General features: G+C 37.6%; 1 protein-coding gene across 8 annotated transcripts in view; it reads right to left on the reverse strand.

The window, feature by feature from the left end:
* Positions 1 to 21,491, reverse strand: part of PCDH15 (protocadherin related 15) — a 443,015-nt gene that overhangs the window by 332,399 nt on the left and 89,125 nt on the right. For 4 of the 8 annotated variants that reach the window (XM_040607326.1, XM_040607325.1, XM_040607322.1 and 1 more), the window contains exons 3-4: positions 9,624 to 9,638; positions 8,858 to 8,923 (exon numbers count right to left, since the gene is read on the reverse strand). In XM_040607326.1, coding sequence (XP_040463260.1) covers positions 8,858 to 8,923; positions 9,624 to 9,638 — 81 coding nt within the window. The remainder of the gene's footprint in view (positions 1 to 8,857; positions 8,924 to 9,623; positions 9,639 to 21,491) is intronic. The other 4 variants (XM_040607327.1, XM_040607329.1, XM_040607324.1 and 1 more) reach the window with 1 other exon arrangement.

Consider the following 21,491-nt stretch of genomic DNA (forward strand, 5'->3'; position numbering starts at 1 on the left):
TTTAAAAGTACATCATTAAGCTGCAGCATATTAGCCAATTTTCCTCCATTATGGAAAACTGTAGGACAGTGCTTGGACCAGAGCTATCAGAAAAAGCTCAAGTGTGAAGTAGTTCTGCCAGAAGAATAAACCAAATCATCTACAATTGGGTGTCCCTTGATACTCTTGCATTTGCACCCTGCTGCACACTTCCCATCTCAAAGCCAAGAAGCACAGCAGTCATCAGTATGTCCCTTTCTGATGCTATTGCTGAAACTTTCCTGGATTGTACGCTGTTCCCAGTGGATTTCCACAACCTAAACTAACACCTTTCCGCAAGTCTAACCAATACACTACTAAACAGTACAGGAATGCCCTGAATGATCCAGAACTAGACCCAGTAGGCCAGGGCTGAGAACACCAAGCTCTGGGCTTTCTTTTCAGGTGGCCTCAAGATCTGGTTGTATCTTCAGAGCCACATCTACATTCAACCTAGAACAGCCCACGCCACAGCTGTTCATCTGGATGACTTTGAGAAGCATCAATAGGAAACATCTGGGGTCACAAATCAGTCAGGGTGTGGGAAGATGGTGTTGAACTATACAGCACTCTACAATGTGACAAATTCAGTTTTCAGCCTTTAGTAGCAGCTCTAGCACTGTGCAGCCATGTGGCATCACAAATCAATACAAATCCATTCCTCTTGTCAAAATTTGTCCAAAACATTCTGAAAGGGTAACTTCTTCTGACAGAAGTTACTTAATCTGGCAGACATTAGATCTAATGTTATCACCTTTCTTCCTATACAAAAACTTAAAGGCAGAATAAACTCCACACTGCATGACTTAATTTGACAAAATGTTATTATGTGCCTGGGCCTGATCCAGATCAGATTTGTATTGCTGGTTAATCTAATGTTCCACAGAGCCGGTATTAATGATCACAGAATAGCATCAGCACACACAAATTCAGCAAAAGGCTACTGATGCACAACACTACAATCATATTAGCCGTCTATATTGTATCAGTAGCTAACTGATGCCACTAGATTGAACTGCAATCTTGGCTGAAAGTACCTAAACGTATTTAAGCATTCTCAGATGTACATACACTTGGGACCTTGGAAAGTGGCAGTTACTGCACAATAAGAGGAATTAACTTTACAGTTGAAGAAAAGCTGGTGCTTCAGAAGCAAAGTTGATTGAACTCCTCTTCCTCTTGTACGACACGATAATATTTCATTCAAAGATTTACTTATTGGCTGTAATAACTTACACTATAATATATATACGCACACGACACCACACCTCCATTGCGACGGAAACCAAATTCTGGATTGGTACAGATTTATTGGAAGAGGAATACTTTCCACAGCTGGTGAAAAACATTCACAAACACTTCAGGAAGCTGTAACATTAGCTAAAGATGTGAGATAAATCTATCTGCGGACACAGGCATATAGACAGTTGCATAACTTAGATTGGAAATTTATTGAAGCAGCTTCTCCCAGGAAATGTTCCAAAGCAATGATAACAACATGTAAGCTACTAATTTAATTTTATTTTTTTCCATTACAGGAATTTAACTGTTGACTGTTACAACAGAAATAGCATACCGAATGAAAGTTAAATGCAGAGACCTCAAACTGCACTTACGTGGAAACTAAGATAACTCCATACAAAATCTACAGCTCTGTCTTTTCCCTTTCCACATCCACACAAACATCTCAGAGTTGGTTTTTTTCTCAGAATGATTTGAAATAGTGAAACTAAGATTACTTTGATTTCATAATGCTTCATAAAGTTGATTTTTGAATGAAAGGAAGTAATAGGTGAAAATATGTTGGTTTAAAATTAAAGATTGAGAGGCTTATACAGACAGAAAACTGTAACTTACAAGAATACATAACTTCATGAATTCTAACACCACTATGCAACATGCTAATATCTGTACAGCTTAAAAAAAAAAAAAAAAAAATCCTCCCTCCTGGAGCAAAAAACCCAGCGCTAAGGCTGAAAGCTCAGCTCTATTTTAGTCTTTGTTAATCTGCATGGAATAGCTTTCAGTCCTGATCAAGTGCTGAGTACACAAGGCTGTCTTCAGCTCATAATATTTGTATCTTTTTCCCCCACTGAGTGTCAACTGACTCATGTTATCCCAGCTAAAGAGAGTGCTAGGGCAGACAGTGCAGTAAGTCAAAGGAGCAAGCCTTACGCATGACAAAGACTTAATAGGCCTACAACCACATGAACTGCATGCACCATGTGAAAAGCTCCTACTGAAACAGCTATTTCACCAGGCTTAGACTGTTTCCTTCCACCAGTGATATCTCTGGGACAGTGTGCTACACTACCATGAAATGGATGTTACCTCCCTTCCTTCCCACTGCTTCTTTTCCTAACAAAAAGGGGAAAGGATGAGCTTGAAATGCACTGTTCTACTTGTCAGTATATGAAATAAACGTGAGCTTTTAATGACACTACTTACATTACACTGCAAAATTTTACAGAACAGTCTTCTAACTTATATTGGTTTGTAAATTCACCATACACTAGTAAAGAGAGTTATGTAAACATACAGGACACTAGCTGAAACTCCTTTACATGTCTGACATTCTCATCTCAGCCTGCTGTCCCTACTAAGGCTTTACAGGGCCAAATGCCAAGATTAACTGCTGCAGATTTTAGTTCCACTAATTAGAATTCAGCAACTCTTAGGATGTAAAATAACACTTCTCACAAATAAATCTGAGTATTTGTTGAAAAAACACACTGGATTTCAATAACCCAAACACTTTGAGTGAACTTTTGAATGTTTAAAAACAACCTGATAAATGGTATTTTAAACGAATTATATAGCCTTGTGGCATGTTCAAAATTCAACTGCAAAACCAAAAATTTCTCAGATAAAAGAATTTCAAAACAGCAATAATATCAGGAACATTATTTCTGTAAGAAGAATTATTTGAAAAAATTAATATGCTGAAGCACCTCCATCCTTTTTCTGAAATAGAAAAGCAGGAAGAGACCACAGAGTCACAACTCTTAACAAATGCTATTCTCAATATACTTGTGTTCAACCACAGCAACTTTCCAAATCAGAAAATAGTATTTTACTAAATCAGTTTTTCCCCTTAGCCAAAATGTCTTAAGTCAGCCAGACTGAAATCAGCATATGATCCATGCCGGAGATGGATAGCAGGACCCTTAATTTAAGGCTCATAAGTTTATTGCCAGCCCACACCAGTAGTCACTGAAAATTTTATTAAGTAACGGCTGTTTAGAAGCTACCACACATAATCCATCGGAAATGTATTAGTACACTTAAGCCCGTCTCAGAAGGGAGACTATAGATTTTGTGCCTCGAGATATTTTCTTCAATCCCTGTCAATTGCCCCTGAAAAATAAGTTAAAGTAGTTTGGTACAACATGGAAATTTGCAGTGAAACTGTCAATGTGCCTTAGTACACAAGTCCCTACTTTCAGTACTACAATCAATTACTGAAAATAAATTGCTCCAATAGTAGCAGGGCAAATACCCCACACCCTCACCACAGGGAGTTACTGATGGGGATTTGCAGTGATCACACATCCTCTGCCTTCCCAGGAAGTCAGGCTGACAAAAGATAGCTGTCAAGATAGCAGGAAGATGAAAAGATTTTAAAATTATACCAAACCCACCTACAGGCATGAAAGCTCATTCCTGTGCTTACCTGTGTTTGCATAAATACCAAACATCCCCAATCAGCATTGAGATTTATGTATGAAGAAAAGAGATCACATAATTTGTGGAGATGGTCCCACTATTCATTATCACTCTACACCATCATAAAGGCAGGTGGGGGAGAAACAAAAAACCCCAAACAAACAACAACAAAAAAACATGCCAAACAAACACACAAACCAAAAATAAAATTGAAAGCAGAACCACATTTACTAATTTACCTATGATAAGCAAGAACACAAAAAATATTTATAACTACAGAGTTTTTGTTGTGAACGCATTACCAAGAGACCACTTCATACTGTTCTTCACATTAGGGCAGACATTTCAGAGTTACAGTCTCTCTCTGTTGGTACCTGACTAGCATACTGGCTATTAGCTATGTAATTTATACCCAAAAGAAGTATCTTCTAAAATATGAATTGTACTCATCCCATATTCTATCAACTTTGTAGCTATCCTGAAATAAAAAAGGGCAAACACCAAGCAACAGGTGACAGAAGTATTTGTCTGTGCACCCCATTGTATGCGAGGCCACAGCATACTGCCAGGAAGCCTGCAACGCTGCAGCCTGCTTGCTCTGCATTTTGTTCCAAATTCTGTTTTAATCAGCCATATCTGGCAGATTTCAATTTTGCCTCTTTTAGAAGTAATTTCCCAATAGTCTACTTCCCATTAAAAACCCTTTTTAAAGATTCAAAGCCTTTTAGCATTTCAAGTATGCTCATCTTACAGAAAAAAGCACAGGCAGCTCTAAAAGAAAGCTCCCAAAAAGCTTGGGGTGCAGTTGCAATGAAAAAGCCTGAAGTATGAATAAGTGTCATTCCGTCACTCTTCAAAACAAGTTAAAACCAAGTCTCAAGTTCAGTAACAAAAAAAAAAAAAAATCCATGAGGGAAAATAAAATCTCTGCCTGTAAAAAAAACCCTGTACGTCCAAAAGAATTAAATTTTGCTGTTAAAATGACCTCAAGTCCTATCACCCATACAGTTAAACAAAGGAAAAATGAAAAAATAATTTATTTGCACCTTAAGAAATGTAGAGTTCACCCCTTCTAGGATTTTTCACAGGAACACAACTATAACATACTACTGTACTGATATTACTCGGTATAAAGATATATTAATACAATGGTGGGAAACTATAAAATCCTAACATCTGTGCTGATCTCTCAAGAACACCTTTAAGTCACACATGGTAACTGTGTGTCTGACTATGAAAACAAGGAATATTTATTTTATTAAATAATTTTATTCCTCGAGATCTGCTGGTCTCCAAACTTGTTGTGAATTAGAAATGATTGATCTTAGTACGCTGAGAAGTAACATTCAACACAGTGGAACTAAAAATATACTTCTAAAGAGCAGGATTTTCTGTTTATTCAGTTGCCAGAACTTGATGCATGTGTGCACTGGATGAAATGAAGGGTCACAGAGATGTTCACTCGGTTACTATTTTGAGATCTTCATTCTACAACCTTAGAAGAGACAGTCCAACATCAACAACAGACCTTTAAAAGCTGCAGTGCAAGGAATTAAAATAGCGTGATTAGATTTCATACTTTTACGTGATTTAGAGACATACTTGTATATATCAGAACAAATACAGGTGGAATGTTTCTCTGCATCCATTAGCACTTCCAATACAAAGTTTGTCTGGTCACTGGAAATGTTGCATAACACCTAATCCAGGGGTCCTCAAACTTTTTAACCAGGGGGCCGGCGCGTGGATTAAGTGGCAAGCAGTCATCTGTGGCTGCTTGGTTTCCCTCCCCCGGCAGGGGTGGGGGCCGGATTGAGGACCCTGGGGGGCTGTATCCAGCCCGTGGGCCGTAGTTTGAGGGCTCCTGACCTAATCCATATATCATCCAAACACTTATCACTACAGTTTTGCTATCACTTTTAACAACTATATAATGCCAAGTTTGAGACTGAATGGCAAATTATTTTAAACAGCTTTTGATAAACTACTGTAGTGAATTCACACACACAGTAAATGCACTCAACCCACTGATCTTGGCATTGATATCCACAATTTTTTACTTGCAGGCTGCATGGTCTTTAATGCAGCAATGTCTAATCCTTGCACCCAAGGTTCCAATGTATCAAACACTTAAGACATTTCTCACCACAACACACTGCTTCAGCTGACCTTCCTTTTTAGCTTTTATATCCTCTGTTTGTTCCCATCTCAAGATTGTTACGAAGGTTTTTTGGTGGTAAAGCTGTTTTGACTGACTTACTACCTGTTACCATTTATATAGATTCATCTTCTAATGCACAGGAAGTATTAAAAGGCCAGAAGAGATGAACTCTGGTACCCAAACAGTTTCTACTGAATGAAACTGATAATTCTGTAAATCCCACTAGACCCTACTGGTGATGAACTGGCTCTCAGTCTGCTTCTTTCAGTAGTCATTTGAAGCTGTAGCTGTACTGTAAAATACGTAAGGAAATTTTACAAGGGCAGTGTTATATGCTGTAGAACATAAATTGATAATGCATCTAAACCAAAAGTGTGAACATGACCACAAAGAGCCTCCCCATCTCCCCCCACCAAAAAAAAAAAAAAGTGCAGTTGCATGCAGGAATCATCCAAGATCCAAGAAACAAAGCGTTACCTGATCACTTAGTCTTCTAATTCCCTAATATGTATGTGTGCGTGCACGTCTGCATACTCAAACGCTTTCAGTTAAAACAACCCCCATCATTTGGCATGGATCCAAATTTGACTCCAGCAAGATAAAGCATTTGCCCTGAACCTGAAGACATCTGGAAGAGCACACACACAGAGCTGGAAAACTAAATCTGCTGGTATCTGCTCCAAATCCATTGCTGTGACTATTTTTCTATTTTAAAATATCTACATTCTGTTTAAGCAAGATTAATGTAAAAACAACTATTTAAAATGAAGTACACAAGTAGTAACATTGACTCAACCGCTGAGTCTCTACAGTCACAGATGGTAGTGGGGAGGATACAACTTGCCACTTCAAAACAGCAAAAGGTTTAAGGACATTTCAACTCAAGAGCTGGCTTCCCAGGAGATCCATTTACTTAATACATATAGTGACTTACAGAACGGAAGCGATACACCTCATAACTACAATGTGAACTGAAGTTTTACTTCCAATTTTGACATTGATGTGGAGTTAATGGTTTGCAGGAATTCATAGCAAAAAAGGTAAATTGTTGCAGACACATGCAAAGCTTGTAGGAAATCCACACCTCCCCCCCTGCCCCCCTCCCCCTTGTTAACCATCTTTCTTGCTTGTTACATCTAAACAGAAAATTTAACTTTCTAGTTTTACAAACACTGAATCAAGCATTAAAAAGCTGAAAAATGCTTATTATGCCATTCAATTAGAGAGCTGTGAGCATTTTGTTTCTCTAATTTTTTGTTTATATTTCAAATGACTATGGTGAACATCTAGTCTTAGTTTTAGCTGTTGTTCCCACAACATTCTCCTAAGTAAATCAAGTGCTGCTAGCACAAAAATAGAAAATGCTACAAAACATGCCAGTACTCCCTATGTATAAGCAAGAATACTTGATGCCTTCCCAACAAGGTGATACAGCTACACTTACTCTATACGCATCAAATCCCAAGACATCTTCAATAGTACATACATTAAAAAAAGATATAAAAACGCAGTATTGATTCTGGATGCTTGAACTTTTGACACACCATTATATACCAAACTATTTTAACAAAAGTTGACTAACATTGCAGCACAGGTTACACACAGAAGTTATTCTATTAAAGAATAAAACCTATCATGATGTTGTAATCACACACCATTTAAACACTCTGGGAAGAAAAAAAAACAACTTACTTGCTTTTTTTCCACTTGATATAAGCATGATATGAACATGATACAGCTTTCTACTTAAATTGATACTGCACTTTAAGTTACTTTTATGGCACCAAGGCTGCATTACAAAAACCAAAACAAACAGCAAAAATAGTCTTTCTCAGCACGGGGACAGGATTAGCAGGGGAATTTCATTTTTCTGAGACCAATCATCATTTTTTAGTTTCAGAAAACATGATTGCAAGAAAAATCAGCACAGGAAGAAAACAGTCTGTTTTTAAAAGCTACTACTGTATCAGCTAACACAGTTCTTCAGTTCAGAGGCATATTAACTGTTGGTTTTTTGGTTCTCTTAACAATGAAACCTGTAGACACTTAGCCATCTGACCATAAGCAATTCCAACAGCAAGCAGCTCTCTCAAGGATAACAGCAGAAAGGTTCTACCAGCATGACCTGGACTTTGTGTGTCATTTCAGGCACCCATATATGATAAATTGTAACCACACTGAGCACACAACTCTGCCTAGCTTACAAAGGCAAAAAAAAAAATAATCACAAAATAAAAAGCAGGAAAGAGTAATAATATTAGAAGTAAGTCACCTGTACAAAGCTCTCACTCTAACAGGGTAAAGCACTTGATTACATTACAGTATGCTGCATAAATGAACTATTGATCTCTAGGCTCAGCATTGCAAGAACTGTATGATTTGACAGGAGAATAAATAAAAACAAAACAAGCATGCATTTTCTTTTGAAGTTTCCATAATTACATGCAAGCAAGTTCTGTCATTTCAGAGGTATCCATAAACTGATGTTATTAAACTTAGAGGAAACCAAGAAATAATCTTCTGAAAGCTGTATGTGAAACCCAGACAACAGCAATGTTAACCCTCCTATCAAGCTTCATAGAAAGGTTTCAGCTTTATTTACGCACACCAAAACCAAAAACTGAGAACTCTGTCCTCCAGTAATATCATATTGACATAAGTCAGACAGTAAAAAGTAAACTGATATGTTACCAACAAGGGAGCTAAACTGTTGTATTACAAATAATTGTGGTCTAAATACTTGCTAAAACTAAATGCATATTCACAAAAGCTATCTGGAGTCAGAGACCACAGTCATCAAAATGTGTGATTTTTTAGGAAACAATGACACCTCTCAGCATTTTGGATTACTGTCACCTTTCCACCTGCAATCCCTGTTAACTGGTTTTCAGAGACCAGTTCTCACTGCCAATCTGGACATGGACACACCACTCGACCACATGCGCCTCTAAACCCTGATTAGCTAAAACTGAGTAAGCAAAGTGGTGTCACGGAAAACCAAGGTGCACTCACCGTTCCGACTTTCTTCATCAATAGGAACTATTGTGGCTGGAGGACCTGTTCTGGCCAATTTGCAATCTATAAAGATGAAAAGAGAAGTTATTTCTAATTCCAGAAGAAGGATCTTGGGGGTTTTGTTGCTGTTTTTTTAAAACCAGTCAGGATGTTCAGCATACCAAAGACAAGTATTTACTTACACAAGACGTATGTATGAGCTACAAAGCTAAGTATACTCACAGAGGATCAAAATCTGAGCTCTTTGCCTATCCCTTACTCAGATAAACTTCATAAAACAAGGGAGAATCTGATGACAAAGGCTTTAACATCTCAGATACTGATCCATATTTAAAACAAACACTTAAACAGCAAAAATTGAATATAGTTTGTTCTGTTATCTCTTATGTCAGCCTTCCTTTCCATGTCATGAACATACATACCCTGGATCTTTGTCACATACCACCACAATACAGTCTGATGGCTACACTAATAAACCTGTTCATGTCTTGCTCTAGAGATACCACCAGGGATCTCAGTGAAGCAGAAGCCTTTCAGGACAGAGATAATACAATGGTAAGTTAACCCAAATAAATAACAAAGAAATTATTAAAAGGTGTAAATTGCAATTAAAGCTTCACAACAGAAACAAACATAATCTGAATGTAATCGCAACAAAAGGATCTAATTAAAGAGAGTGAACAGAATTTTAATAATGTTCTAAGGAAAATAAAAATTAAGAACAGACAAGCAATGTTCAGGAAGTTATGTTTTGCCATCTTACCCTCATATTGCCAGTCTGGAGTCAAAAGTTTAGTCATCAATGGAAGCAGAGCAGAATAATGAAAGAAAATAAGTAAGATTTTGTTGGTTTACTGAAAAGATAGGTTCAAAGACAAAGCAGTACATGCAGATCTAGCAAATACATAGGTGTGGTCTTAAAATACATAAAAGCATGTATACTACCTGTGATTATTGTACTTTGTGAACAATTTGTATTTTACATTAAATAGAGGAAAAATATTACCTCTTTAAAGCATACTGAAATAAAAGGTAATTAAGCAGCGCTTTTGATTTTCAAAGAGCCTCACAGTATCGATGAAACTACATGACAAAAAGACAATTACTCTCCTTCCCATTTAACCATGGAGAACTGTATACGAAACTGCAGTTATTTAAGACATGTAGATGCTACTCTGATCCTCCTGACATGGACCTGGCTGTGTGGATGGCTAATTGGTATCTAGCCAAGGAAAGAAATGCTGGAGTATCACTGTTTTTCATGGGGATTTTTTAGGGTTTTTTTGTGGTTTTTTGGTGTTTGGTTTTGGGGGGGGATGGGGTGGGGGGTGGGGGGTGGGGGTGGTGGGGCATTGGTTTTGTTTGGAAAGTTTTAAATGCTTTACACAAAAATCCCAACAGAAAATCATCTGTAAGTTAAACACAAGAGCAAGCTGAAGTAAAATGCTATTTCCCAGCTTATGGAAAAAAATTTACACATTCATAGACTTCAAAAGAATTACACTGCAGCTAATTACAGACAGTAATTATCCCAGCACAGACAAGACCTATGAAGGAAGATCAAAACAGTGAAGCATTTACTCAGATCTCAATTTAGGTGAAGCCTCTAAATCTAAAGGACATCTCTGTGGCATGATAATTTCCTCTAGCAACAGCTTTGCTATTCAGCTGATGAGTTCAACTGCAAGACCAAACTTCCAAACACCAAACTTCTAAATACCAAGGGCAAGGATTGATAGCATGGCATTCCTTCAGGCTGAATATTTATGAACAGCCTGAACGACACCTGAATTAATACTAACGATAACACAATCGCACTATGTCCTGGTTTCAGCTGGGACAGAATTAATTTTCTTCTTAGTAGCTGGCACAGTCGGTATTTTAGATTTAGGATGAGAATAATGCTGATCACACACTGATGTTCTAGTTATTGCTAAGTAGTGCTTACCCCAACTCAAGGGCTTTTCAAGTTTCCCATGTTCCACTGGGAGCAGATGCACAAGAAGCCAGGAGGGAGCAGAGCCAGGACAGCTGACCTAAACTAGCCAAAGGGATATTCCATACCACAGAACACCATGCCCAGTGTATAAACAGGGGGAGTTGGACAGGGGTGGCTGATTGCTGCTCAGGGACTGATGAACAGCTATATTGTGCATAATTTATTTTTTTTTTCCACCTTGGGTTTTATTCCTCTCTCTCTTTCTCCTCCTCTTTACAAATACTATTGCTGTTGTTATTACTTTTACTTTATTTCAACTATTAAACTGTTCTTATCTCAACCCACTGTTTTTACCTTTTTCCAGTTCCCCATTCCTATCCCACCACGGACAGGGAAGAATGAGTGAGCAGTTGCATGGTACTTGGTTGCCAGCTAGGGTTAAACCACAACACACAAAAGTAATTTATTTTTTTTTTTTTTTTTTTTTTAAGACAAACAGGCAACCCTTGCTCTGAAGGTAAAATACAAAGAGCTTGTGTGGATACCCACTCACTCCCTTACATCGGTGATACTGCTTGTAGAGTTTCAAGAGTCCACTTGGTTCACTATTCTAAGCAGTCTAAATAAAATTATTTTATTAACAGATTCTCAGTACTTATTCCTTTTGTTACTCTATGCTTTAGTTTGAAACAAAAATTGAACATTTTCTGCTGATAATTTTAAAGCTTTTTGTTTTGAAGGCATTAACAGAGCAAACCAGATCATCTGAAAAACTACACCTTTCATTTCACCGTAGTTTCCTATGAGCATATCATGTGGGAAGATAAGTAATGTTGGCATATCCACACAAAAAAAGGATTTTTCCCCCTGATCTTATTTTTTTTGCTGGATGCAATAACAGGACTGTAACAGCACAACTCTACCTTTTTCCAGAGATGTGTCACAATTTTCTAGGAGTTTATATTCTCCTAACTGAATGACCCTTCTACAAACTCTTTGTTAGGGCAGCAAAGCTCACTGATAGAAATTTTTACTGATACTTTGTTTCCAAAAATCGTTCACCACTGAACGGCAATTACTGCACAAATAACCCAAAAGAAACCCAAAGCAGGGGCAAATTTTAATTTTAAAGATTGCATATGCCTTACCAAAAGTATAATCATGACTTTTTTTTGAAAGCTTAATAAGCTTTTTCACCATCATCTATGTTTCCATGATGATGTTTTCTCCTTGCTGGGTGTCTCGATTAAAAGTTCACTGAAATCGGGCCAACCTCTAGTTCCATTCTTCAAAAAGCAAATAACCAAAATTACAAGTCAATCACATGCTAGTACCCTTTTCATGTGATTGGTTTTACATGAAACACATCAGGATTTCCAGAATTATAAACAAAGTCATTATATCGTATGTTTAAAATCAATGTTCAGCATCGAAATCTGGATATAGATAGTCTCAGAGAAAAGACAGACTATACAGTTAAGTTCAGCAGTTTGCAGAGAATTTATTGCAAGTATGAGCAGGTGAAGCAATAAAATTTATAATGAGCATAGCCAAGGGAAGAAAAAAATAAACAGGATGTGTAGTAGAAATCTTGCTGTGGATTACTGTCATGGCACCAGTAAAAAAAATGTTTGAAGAAACATGTAGTTTTATTGCATAGATGAGAGTTCACAGATTACTTCATACAATTTCCACCATGTCAGTACTAGCCAAACATCCGATTGCTTTTTAAGATGCATGTCACATCTCCCCCTCCCCTTCTCAAAGGCCAAACCAAATAATGCCACAGCCTCATTTAGTTTCACATTCATCACCATACACTGAACACATAAATCTAAAATTGTTAACTTACACAAGCTGCCGATTCAAAGGGAGACAATCAACTAAAAAACTTAAAGTTACATGTTGTTAATACATGGGTGGTTCCTTTTTTTTCCTTGCAAAATACAAACAGTAAGCAGCAGCAATAAGACCTCAGTGATAAGTCAAGCACTGTGTTGCATCACCAGGCAGCAGCAAGACCTGGTGGGAAACACTGGATACATGAAAAAGAACATCTTTAGACTGAGCTAGGTGCACAGAAAGGTTATTCCCATCATCAGGAGGATAGAGAGTCCATCCTATAAAGATGACAGAAGCTTGAATTAATTAGTCTAGGAAAATTAAAGCTCTCTAGAAACATACTTGAGTAAACATCAAGGAGGAAAAATGAGTGAAACTAAAGACCAACACCAGTGCAAACACTGTAAGTACAAAGGAGAAATGGCTGCATGCTGCCCACAAAGTTTAAAAAAAAAAAAAAATGTTTCCAGCCCAAACTTGGTTTTTTGGGGACTTTTTTTTTTTTGGCGGGTGGGGGGGTGGGATGGGAGGGGTGGCAGACAAAATAGATCCTTGAATGCTATTCCACAGCAGGAACAGCACCGAAATGTAATTTCATTCAGCTTTTTTTGAAAAATACCTTCATTTGCTTATAAAAAAGATTGCAAGGAATGCTCCTCAGTAATATCATGAGATGGGGTTCAGTTTTTCTCAATTTTTATTTGAATGTTCCTCAACAGAAATTATTTCAGCAGTAACAGATTACTTTATTCAATATAAACAAACATAGATAATTTCAGCACCAAAGGTGACTTACAAAGGAAATACTCACACAACACTTTACTTGCCTGTTCTTCTGTTTTAAAGTGCCCTATATCTGATTGTGCGCCTCAATTATTCGATATTGTAATTATTTCAATTTCACACTGCAGATTATTACCAGAATATTTACATGCACCTAAGTAACAGACCAACATTTTAATAAAACTATTGCAATCGCTAAGACAGTATGGTTTCCTTCCATCACATAGTTTATTTGCAAAAAGGCTCTGTGCCACATCAAACAGCAGCCAGCAAGCAGTAGCAGGGAACACCACACAGAGGGAGGCTGTCTGACTTGTCTTACCAATGGACCAAACCTCCGCTCTGCTGGAAGCAGAGGGAGAAGTAACACACTGAACCATGGTCTATTTCTTCTACATTTGCTTTTTTAAACTTTTTCAAAAACAAGGCAACTTCTCCTTGAAATTCCTGGGCATAACAGAGTAGTCATGGAAGTAAAATCATGCTAAATTGAACATACTTTAAGGCAGAAAAGGCCCTCCATAAATGAACTTCCCTATCTACAGGTTTGACAATATGTTTTATGTTTAAGCAGCAGTGCTGGTAAATGTAATCTCGATGTAGCAGTGCCCTCCTACCAGCCCCAAGTGCCTTACAAAAATGCAGTAGGCATCAAGCAAATAAAACTTAGTACAAAACAACAAGCTAGGAAGGCTTTCCTAAATGCTAACAAAAAAGCATTTTTGTTCCTGTCATTAAGTTCACTGTTCCATCTAACTAGTATATTTGCTTTAAAATTACATGATCAAGACAAAGGCAGATAAATAAAGGGCCTGTTTCCTTGGGAGTAAAGTGAAAATCTATTTAACAAACTCTTAATGGAACAGTTACATGGCTCAGATCCATTTGGTTCTGATGGCTAATTTTCATTATTCTAATTTTTAATTATTTTTTATGAGATGGCTTAGAGGAAACCCTCAAACAGTGTTCTAAGTAAGATGCTGAGTAAGGTCACACAGCCTGAGCCAAAACAAAAACAAACATAACTTGAATAATCCCATATTCTGTCAATGGAGAGCTGCCTGACCATCTTCCTTTCACCTTGCCTTTGCCCTCTCAAAGGCACTTCCCATCCAAAGGTCACATTACTTCAAATACTCTACTTCAACTTCACAGACAAAGTAATCAGAAACATCTATGAAAATGAAAATAAACGTCAATGAATTAGCAAACAAGAAACTTCAAGTGTGGGGAACTGACATGGAACACGAAGAGTTCTAAAGACACCTGAGTGAAGGCAGTCACACAAGCAGCCAGGGATTAGACTGCCTGACAGCCAAAGGCCCCTTTCCCAGCACTGCTGCCCCACAATCGTGGGGGTTTGCAATTAACAGCAGTGCACTTTCCCCTTCTGAACTCTGTTCTTCTCATTCCCACCATCCCGAAGGCCAAGTGCATCCTCCCAGCGCCCCTCTGCCTCAGGTAGGGAGCTCTTTCTCCTGCCATCTCCCAAGAGACCAGTGCCTCCTCAAAGATGTTTTAAAAGGACCTTACAAACAGCTCCTGCTCCTAATCACGAGGGATGCAGCTCTTCGCCACAAACTGCAGATGGAGCTCATGAGGCTACAGTAGCCTTTGCATGTATCTCCTTAACAACATTTTCAATAAGCCCCATATTCATGTATTTGCAAAGACAGCTGTAGCCTCACACATATTTAGAAGCTGTCTAACAATGAAGACCCAAAGTTCTAACTTCACAACGCGGTCACAGTGATCAAAAAGTGATTGTAACATCCCTCTACTAAACACAACTACTTGGAAACCCCAAATAACCATTTGAATTTCATATATCCCTAAATTCCAGCAAAATAAAATATCTGAATTAGCTGTGAACAGTGTCTGAAGTTGGCTGTTCTGATCATTAAATCATATGACTTCAAGGCATCCAATTTCATCAGCTACTTAATAGTAATAAAAATGACTTGCCCCACAAAGTCTTATAAATTTAAGTGACTATAACCAAAAAAAGGTGTCCCACAACACTTGAGAGGGAATTTGTGATCCCAGTAATAGCACACAACTTTAAGAAAGTTTCAATAACTTAGTCCTACCGCATCAAAGACAGCAAGAGTTATACCCTGACCAGAAAAATAATCCTAAGCGACCTGTCCTGCAGGGAGCACAGCGTGCTCCTCTGGAAAACAAACAGCCAACCTTAACCTTTCTGGGGACATTATTCTGTGAAATAACTGTCACCTGCTAAGTGCTCCTGAAATTAAAACAGGAAAAAAAAATCCAATTCAATAGGCTAATTACCAACTCTTCTTCCAGCTGCTTCAGGAATACACAATTATTAAAGTTATTTTACATTTTATGTTGTATTTTGCTTTTATATATTCAGGAGTAGTTTAGTTTTATTCAAACAAATAGTCACAGGGAGTACAACAGGCAACCTCAAACTGACTCAGTTTCTAGCAGATACGCAGCCTGATTTAAAGTTATTAAAATTCTATTCACTAACTACTAAAAGAAATTATTTTATTTGTTGGAAAGAATAAAATCTCATTCTTGACTTTGTCACTGGAACAAAGATCAGACTCTATTACTCTTCAGCATCAATCCCTTACCTAGAGCATCTCCCTGGGTCAGGAAACTTGCACCATGTGATTACTCTGTTATTTATGTTTCAGCCACTCCTGTTGTATTAATGAAATTCAGAATGTTAAACCTAACAATTACTCTGTATTTGCACGAACATTTAATCCAAGCTGAAAATGTTGTGAAAGGTGGTGTTGGTCACACTTAACAGCTTTCCTGTGAAGCTGTGAACTCAAGAGACAGAATTCAGGCCTGGCAACTCCGACACACTGAATAAAGCCATGTTCATTCAACACTGAACACTTAAACCTATCCTCAAGCACAGCTCACAAAAGCGATGTTCCAAGAATAGGGTATTAACTCTTACTTGTTTTCTTTCTGTTAATTTGTCCAAACTCCTCCTGAAACCATGAAAGTGTGCAGTATCTACAACACCTTAGAGAAGGCTAATTTTGAACCTATTCACTGCTTGTTCACATGGTGCCACCTCATCATGGTGCAGGAAGAAGCAGTACCCAACCATTCCCTACTGACTCTCTACACCCTCTATAACTTCAATAAACCATTTTGTAAACCCTAAATATTGCAGTAAACAATTATTTAAAGTGAGTTCGGGATTCTGATCCAATTCAGTGACTATGTGCTATGAATAACAAAAATAGCAATATGGAAAGTTTAATATTAAAATTAGTTGCCATCTTTAAACAAACTGATTGCAACTCTGGAGCCTCTAGGCAAAGAACCCTGCTGATGCCTCAGAATCACCACCAATTGCACTGCGATAATTTTTAAGCCATATGTGCAAATGTTTTACAATAAGGCACATTAACAACATAGAGGACCAGTCAGCTTAACCCCTCTTTAATGATGAACACAAGCAACAGTTTTCAGGCTAACACCGTATATACCATACAATACTATATCAGACATACTGTGGCAGTTTAAGATGTCACTGTCTCACAGCTGGAGAAAAAGTCCTCCCTACTGCTGACCTGGCAAAGCAGAGCACATTGACATTTGAACTAAGCCAGCTCATTTTGTCCTGACATCCCAGAGGTGACTCTATGCAGTCTTTTAATTTGGGTTAACTGTTTGAATAATAGCAGCTGATGACAAAGCAGTACAAATGACTGGCAAGTGAAATGTGAGGCTCTGACACCTTGATCACCCCTGCAGATTCTGAAGCAGCTGTCCAACCATAGGATAACTCACACATAATTTCTGAGTATTGAAATTACAGGTCCAGCTGCCTACCTGTGGTCTGCACCAAAGCAGAGAGTAAAGCCACCTTATTTGCTACACATGCGATGATAGAGAAAACCTTCGGTAGTTCAACACTGAATGCTGGGAAACCAACCTCCGTAATAATGAAGCACTGACAAGCCATTTGGTACTACACAAAGCCTGTCAGCAAGCCAGCCAAAACCGTTTTCCAGAGCCAGAAGAGTGGGAGCACAGTTAGAGAAAATCCTGAAGGAACAGAGAGTTTTCTAGTACCTAGAGTGGAGCTAAAAGGCTAAATCTTTTTGGTTTCATTCTTCCCCTCTGCATTTACATGCATTTCAATTTTGCTCTGATGAGAATAAAACAAAGGCAATACTCAACATTCAACAGTGCTCCTTAGTTCAGTGAGAGCAGTAAGCATTATGCAGTAGTCTTAATTTCAAGCATACTCTTTTCTTCAACACTGACCCTTTCTGTCCATGATGAGAAAGGAAAAAAGAGCTTATGAAAGAGGGTTTAGGAAGTCAAAGTATTTAAAGCTTTTCTTTTTCCCCTTTCTTCTGTACTGTTAGGCACACAAAACCTTGCATAAAAGTCTCAGATGTATACAGCAAGAACCACTAAATCCAGTCCTCAAGCCTGAGTCACCAATAATACTGTGGCCATTTTAATTATGAAATTAGTAAGAAGTCATTAATAAAAAAAATAAACTATTTCTGCCTGATAACTGACCGGAAATTAAAGAGTTTGTGCATGTGCCACATACACACACACAAAAAAAAGTGTGACAGAATAAAGCCAGAACACCTGTACTAACTGATTTACCAAAATGTTGCCAGAACAGCAAGTGCCACGAGGGCAGGTTCTGAACTTCTGGGGAGGCTGGAGACTGTGCAAGCTACTGAGAAAGCCTGTTTCAAGAGAAGTGGTTCACAAAACTGAGTATCAGCAAATACAGTAAAACTTCAAGCCTGTGTGTTTTTATAGATTGAAATTCCCAGCAAAGCTCTTGGGAGTTTGCAATACACTGGGAAAGGGATAGTGTATTCTTTGCTTTAGTTAAATTGGAGATGCAAGAACTGAAATTCTAACAGACTGTGGCATTGGCTGAGGCTAAAGCACCCCCACATTTAAATCTGCTGGAAAATTTATTTCTGTTTTCAGATGCACTGTCAGAAATGCCCCAATTGCTCATTAAGTAAATAGTTCTTTGAAAGACCTTATACTTATCTCCATGGTTTTTACTTCCACGATTCAGCAGGGAACACTCACAGAAAAACCCCGTGAAAGTCTCTAAACACTTCTATTTACAGAACAAGGTTCCTAATGAAGAGCTACATAGAACCATATATTTGAGTAACTAAGCAACCCAGTTTAAGGGAAAAATGTCCTGTCTTGTTTCCTGTGTGACTGAATTCAGAACTACAGCTGTGCAATTTAGGATAAGCTTGGCATAACCTTTACATTAGCAGGCTTGTACTACAATTGCTCTGTATTGAAAATAGCATAAGAAGGGCTTTCACAGGCTATTTTCAGCTCTTCCTGACAGACATCTCTAATTGTAGAAACTGGGAAGGAACGACAGCAAACTTGAGTTTGATTCAAACACATTTGATTCAAACACACTTCTTAAATCTACACTGAATTTCTGTGCTTTGATTCAGAGTGTCTCAGTTAAGCACTACTCTAAAATTCATAGCACAGAAACTCAAAGACTAAAGTGAAAGATGAGCTAAATGTTGAAATCTGACTGTAGCTGAATTTGGGTATGGTTTTGTTTTTAAGTGGACAAAAAGCAAGGCTGATGGATAATAAAGTATAAAAAAGACATAAACTAAATAAAGAGTATTATTGTAAGCTCTTGTTCCCCCCACAGCCTCAGAAAATGTGCTTTTATATAGAATATGCAACCTGATCAGCGGATTTATTTTGTGGCTTTATTTTTCCATTCTTCCAACTCTTTTTTCACAGATATATTATCTATAAAGGGTTTGGTACGTGAAAATTGCCTTGCAAGTGCTGTGGATTGCTATTTTACTTTTACAGCTTTAGAAAAATGCAGTACTATCCATCTTTTAGGCAATACTCTTTTAGATTGAAATAACTTTCCATTTTACAAGCAGTTGACAGTGTCTTTAAAATCACACTTCTGCCTGAAAACACTGTAAAACACATAAAAATATGATATTATGCCAAGTAGCACCTAAAATTGCTATTACCAAAAGTGATTTTTAAGAGCATTAAAACACACTGGATGACTCAAGAATAGCTGCAATATCTTCAGAAGTGCTTAGAATCTAAAAGTTGACTAAACCTCCTTTTAACCATTACTATGCACTGAGCATTACAATGTCATGATTTTTTCAGTATTTTTGAAATTTCATTTTCCCTATTACCTGTGTGATGCATTTAAGACAAATTTCATACAGGAGCACAAAAAAAAAAAAAAAAAAACCCACCAAAAAAACCCAACTGCTTAATTTGGAATTAAACAATCCAGATACTAGAAGTAAATTTTAAAGTCAAAGCATTTTAACTACAAGTACAAGCAACTCCGGAAAAAGCAGCTGGAGATACTTGCAACCTTTCATATTGCTGAAACTTCTTTACATACAAATAAAAAAGGATTAGCTTTTACTAACTGAAACATGGGACACAGCTAAACTGTCTATAGATGAGCTAATACTATTCAGCCTTCCCGGTTCCTAAAGTGTAAATTTGTGACTTTTAGACTATCGGCTCAATATTAAGGTTCATTGCCACTGAAATAGAATTACCAGGCTTTTCTTCTTCCCCTGAACAGGTTCCCTTATGCCAGTCCCAGACTCTTTGTACACAACAGACAGGGAAAACATTAGTTTGTCTTCCACAGAACTGTTTGAGATTAGCCAAAACAAAAGAAAGCAGCATTAAGCATAAGTTTAAGATTAAGTTTAAATAAAAAAAAAAAAAAAAAAACCTGCATGAATTTTTGCTATATACAGACAGGGAAATTTTCAAGCAGATATAAAATTTTAGAATTTTACATTACAATATATGAATACCACTGAATGATATTCTTGAGACTATGATTTCACCAACTTTCTTTAAAAAGCAGCACTTTATAAAGTAGACTACAAAAAAGTTATATTGACATGAAACCTCAACCTGCCTTTGGATTTTTAAGATTATAAACCCTCCATCCCCTCCTTTCAAACATCAGCAATATTCACACGTTATTTAGCAAAAAAGAAGAGTCAAGTTGTCAGTCTTTTGGTGGTAGAACAAGAAGCTGTTTTGCTCTTCTGAATTCGCCTCTCCCATGCTGAGCACTAGGTGCTGTAAATATTTAAACAGTTCAAGAAAATTCCACTTGGTACCAGATGTGCCAAATCTACAGCAGGTAGCAGGTAACACACACCTATCTCCACTGAAAACAGGCTGTGCTAATTAACCCACCAGTCCTAAGGTTGTTTATGTTTCAGGTAATTAACTTGCAATTTCGTGAACATTTACATATTGTGCCTATAAATATCTTTCTCATGACATCGCTAATGAAGCCAATGTTGATCAACATCTTCCTGTAATTTAATCAAGACATCAAGCAGCAATGACAGAAGGCAAGGAAGTCGCTTTGCTGCTTGGTAAAGCAATACCCTGCTGCGCCCTTCACGGAAATGAAGAGAAGCAAGACAACTCCTTGCCTTAAAAGGCACCCTACTCTTTCAGCTCCTTGAGTACTCCCTCAAATGCTGCTAAAATTAGCCAAGCAAAATAGACTTCCACAACTGCATCTTAATTACAAAAGCGCAGTATAAATTTTCTCCCTCTTTCTCTGTTGGCAAATGCAACCCCATTCTGGGAGGACAAGCTGCCACATCCTACAGTCATGGTATTCCACTGGATTATTTAGCATACAGCAGAGTATCCCCTACTCCATCCCTGCTGAAACAACCATCTGCACTACTGAGGGCTGATCTAGATGTTTTCACATTTAAAATACTGATCCTGATAATGTGTCTTAACTAAATGTTGATTTAATTACCATCAAACACCACCTTAAAGCAAGACGGACACTGTGCTATGGTTTTGAAAGCAGAAAGGCGTAGATATTTCAAGAAGACATTATATCCACATTAGTGACGAAAAAAAAGCACCAAAAGGGCCAAAACCTGCTTTTTAAGCATATTTCCAAGCAGATACATAGTAGCAGCATCCAGGAAATAGCCTAGAATGAACTTGCTACTTGAAATCAGGTTCCTGTGGCTTCATAAAGTTAAATTATTT

Source organism: Falco naumanni, chromosome 9 (genome assembly GCF_017639655.2).
Source record: "Falco naumanni isolate bFalNau1 chromosome 9, bFalNau1.pat, whole genome shotgun sequence".
Classification (NCBI taxonomy): domain Eukaryota; kingdom Metazoa; phylum Chordata; class Aves; order Falconiformes; family Falconidae; genus Falco; species Falco naumanni.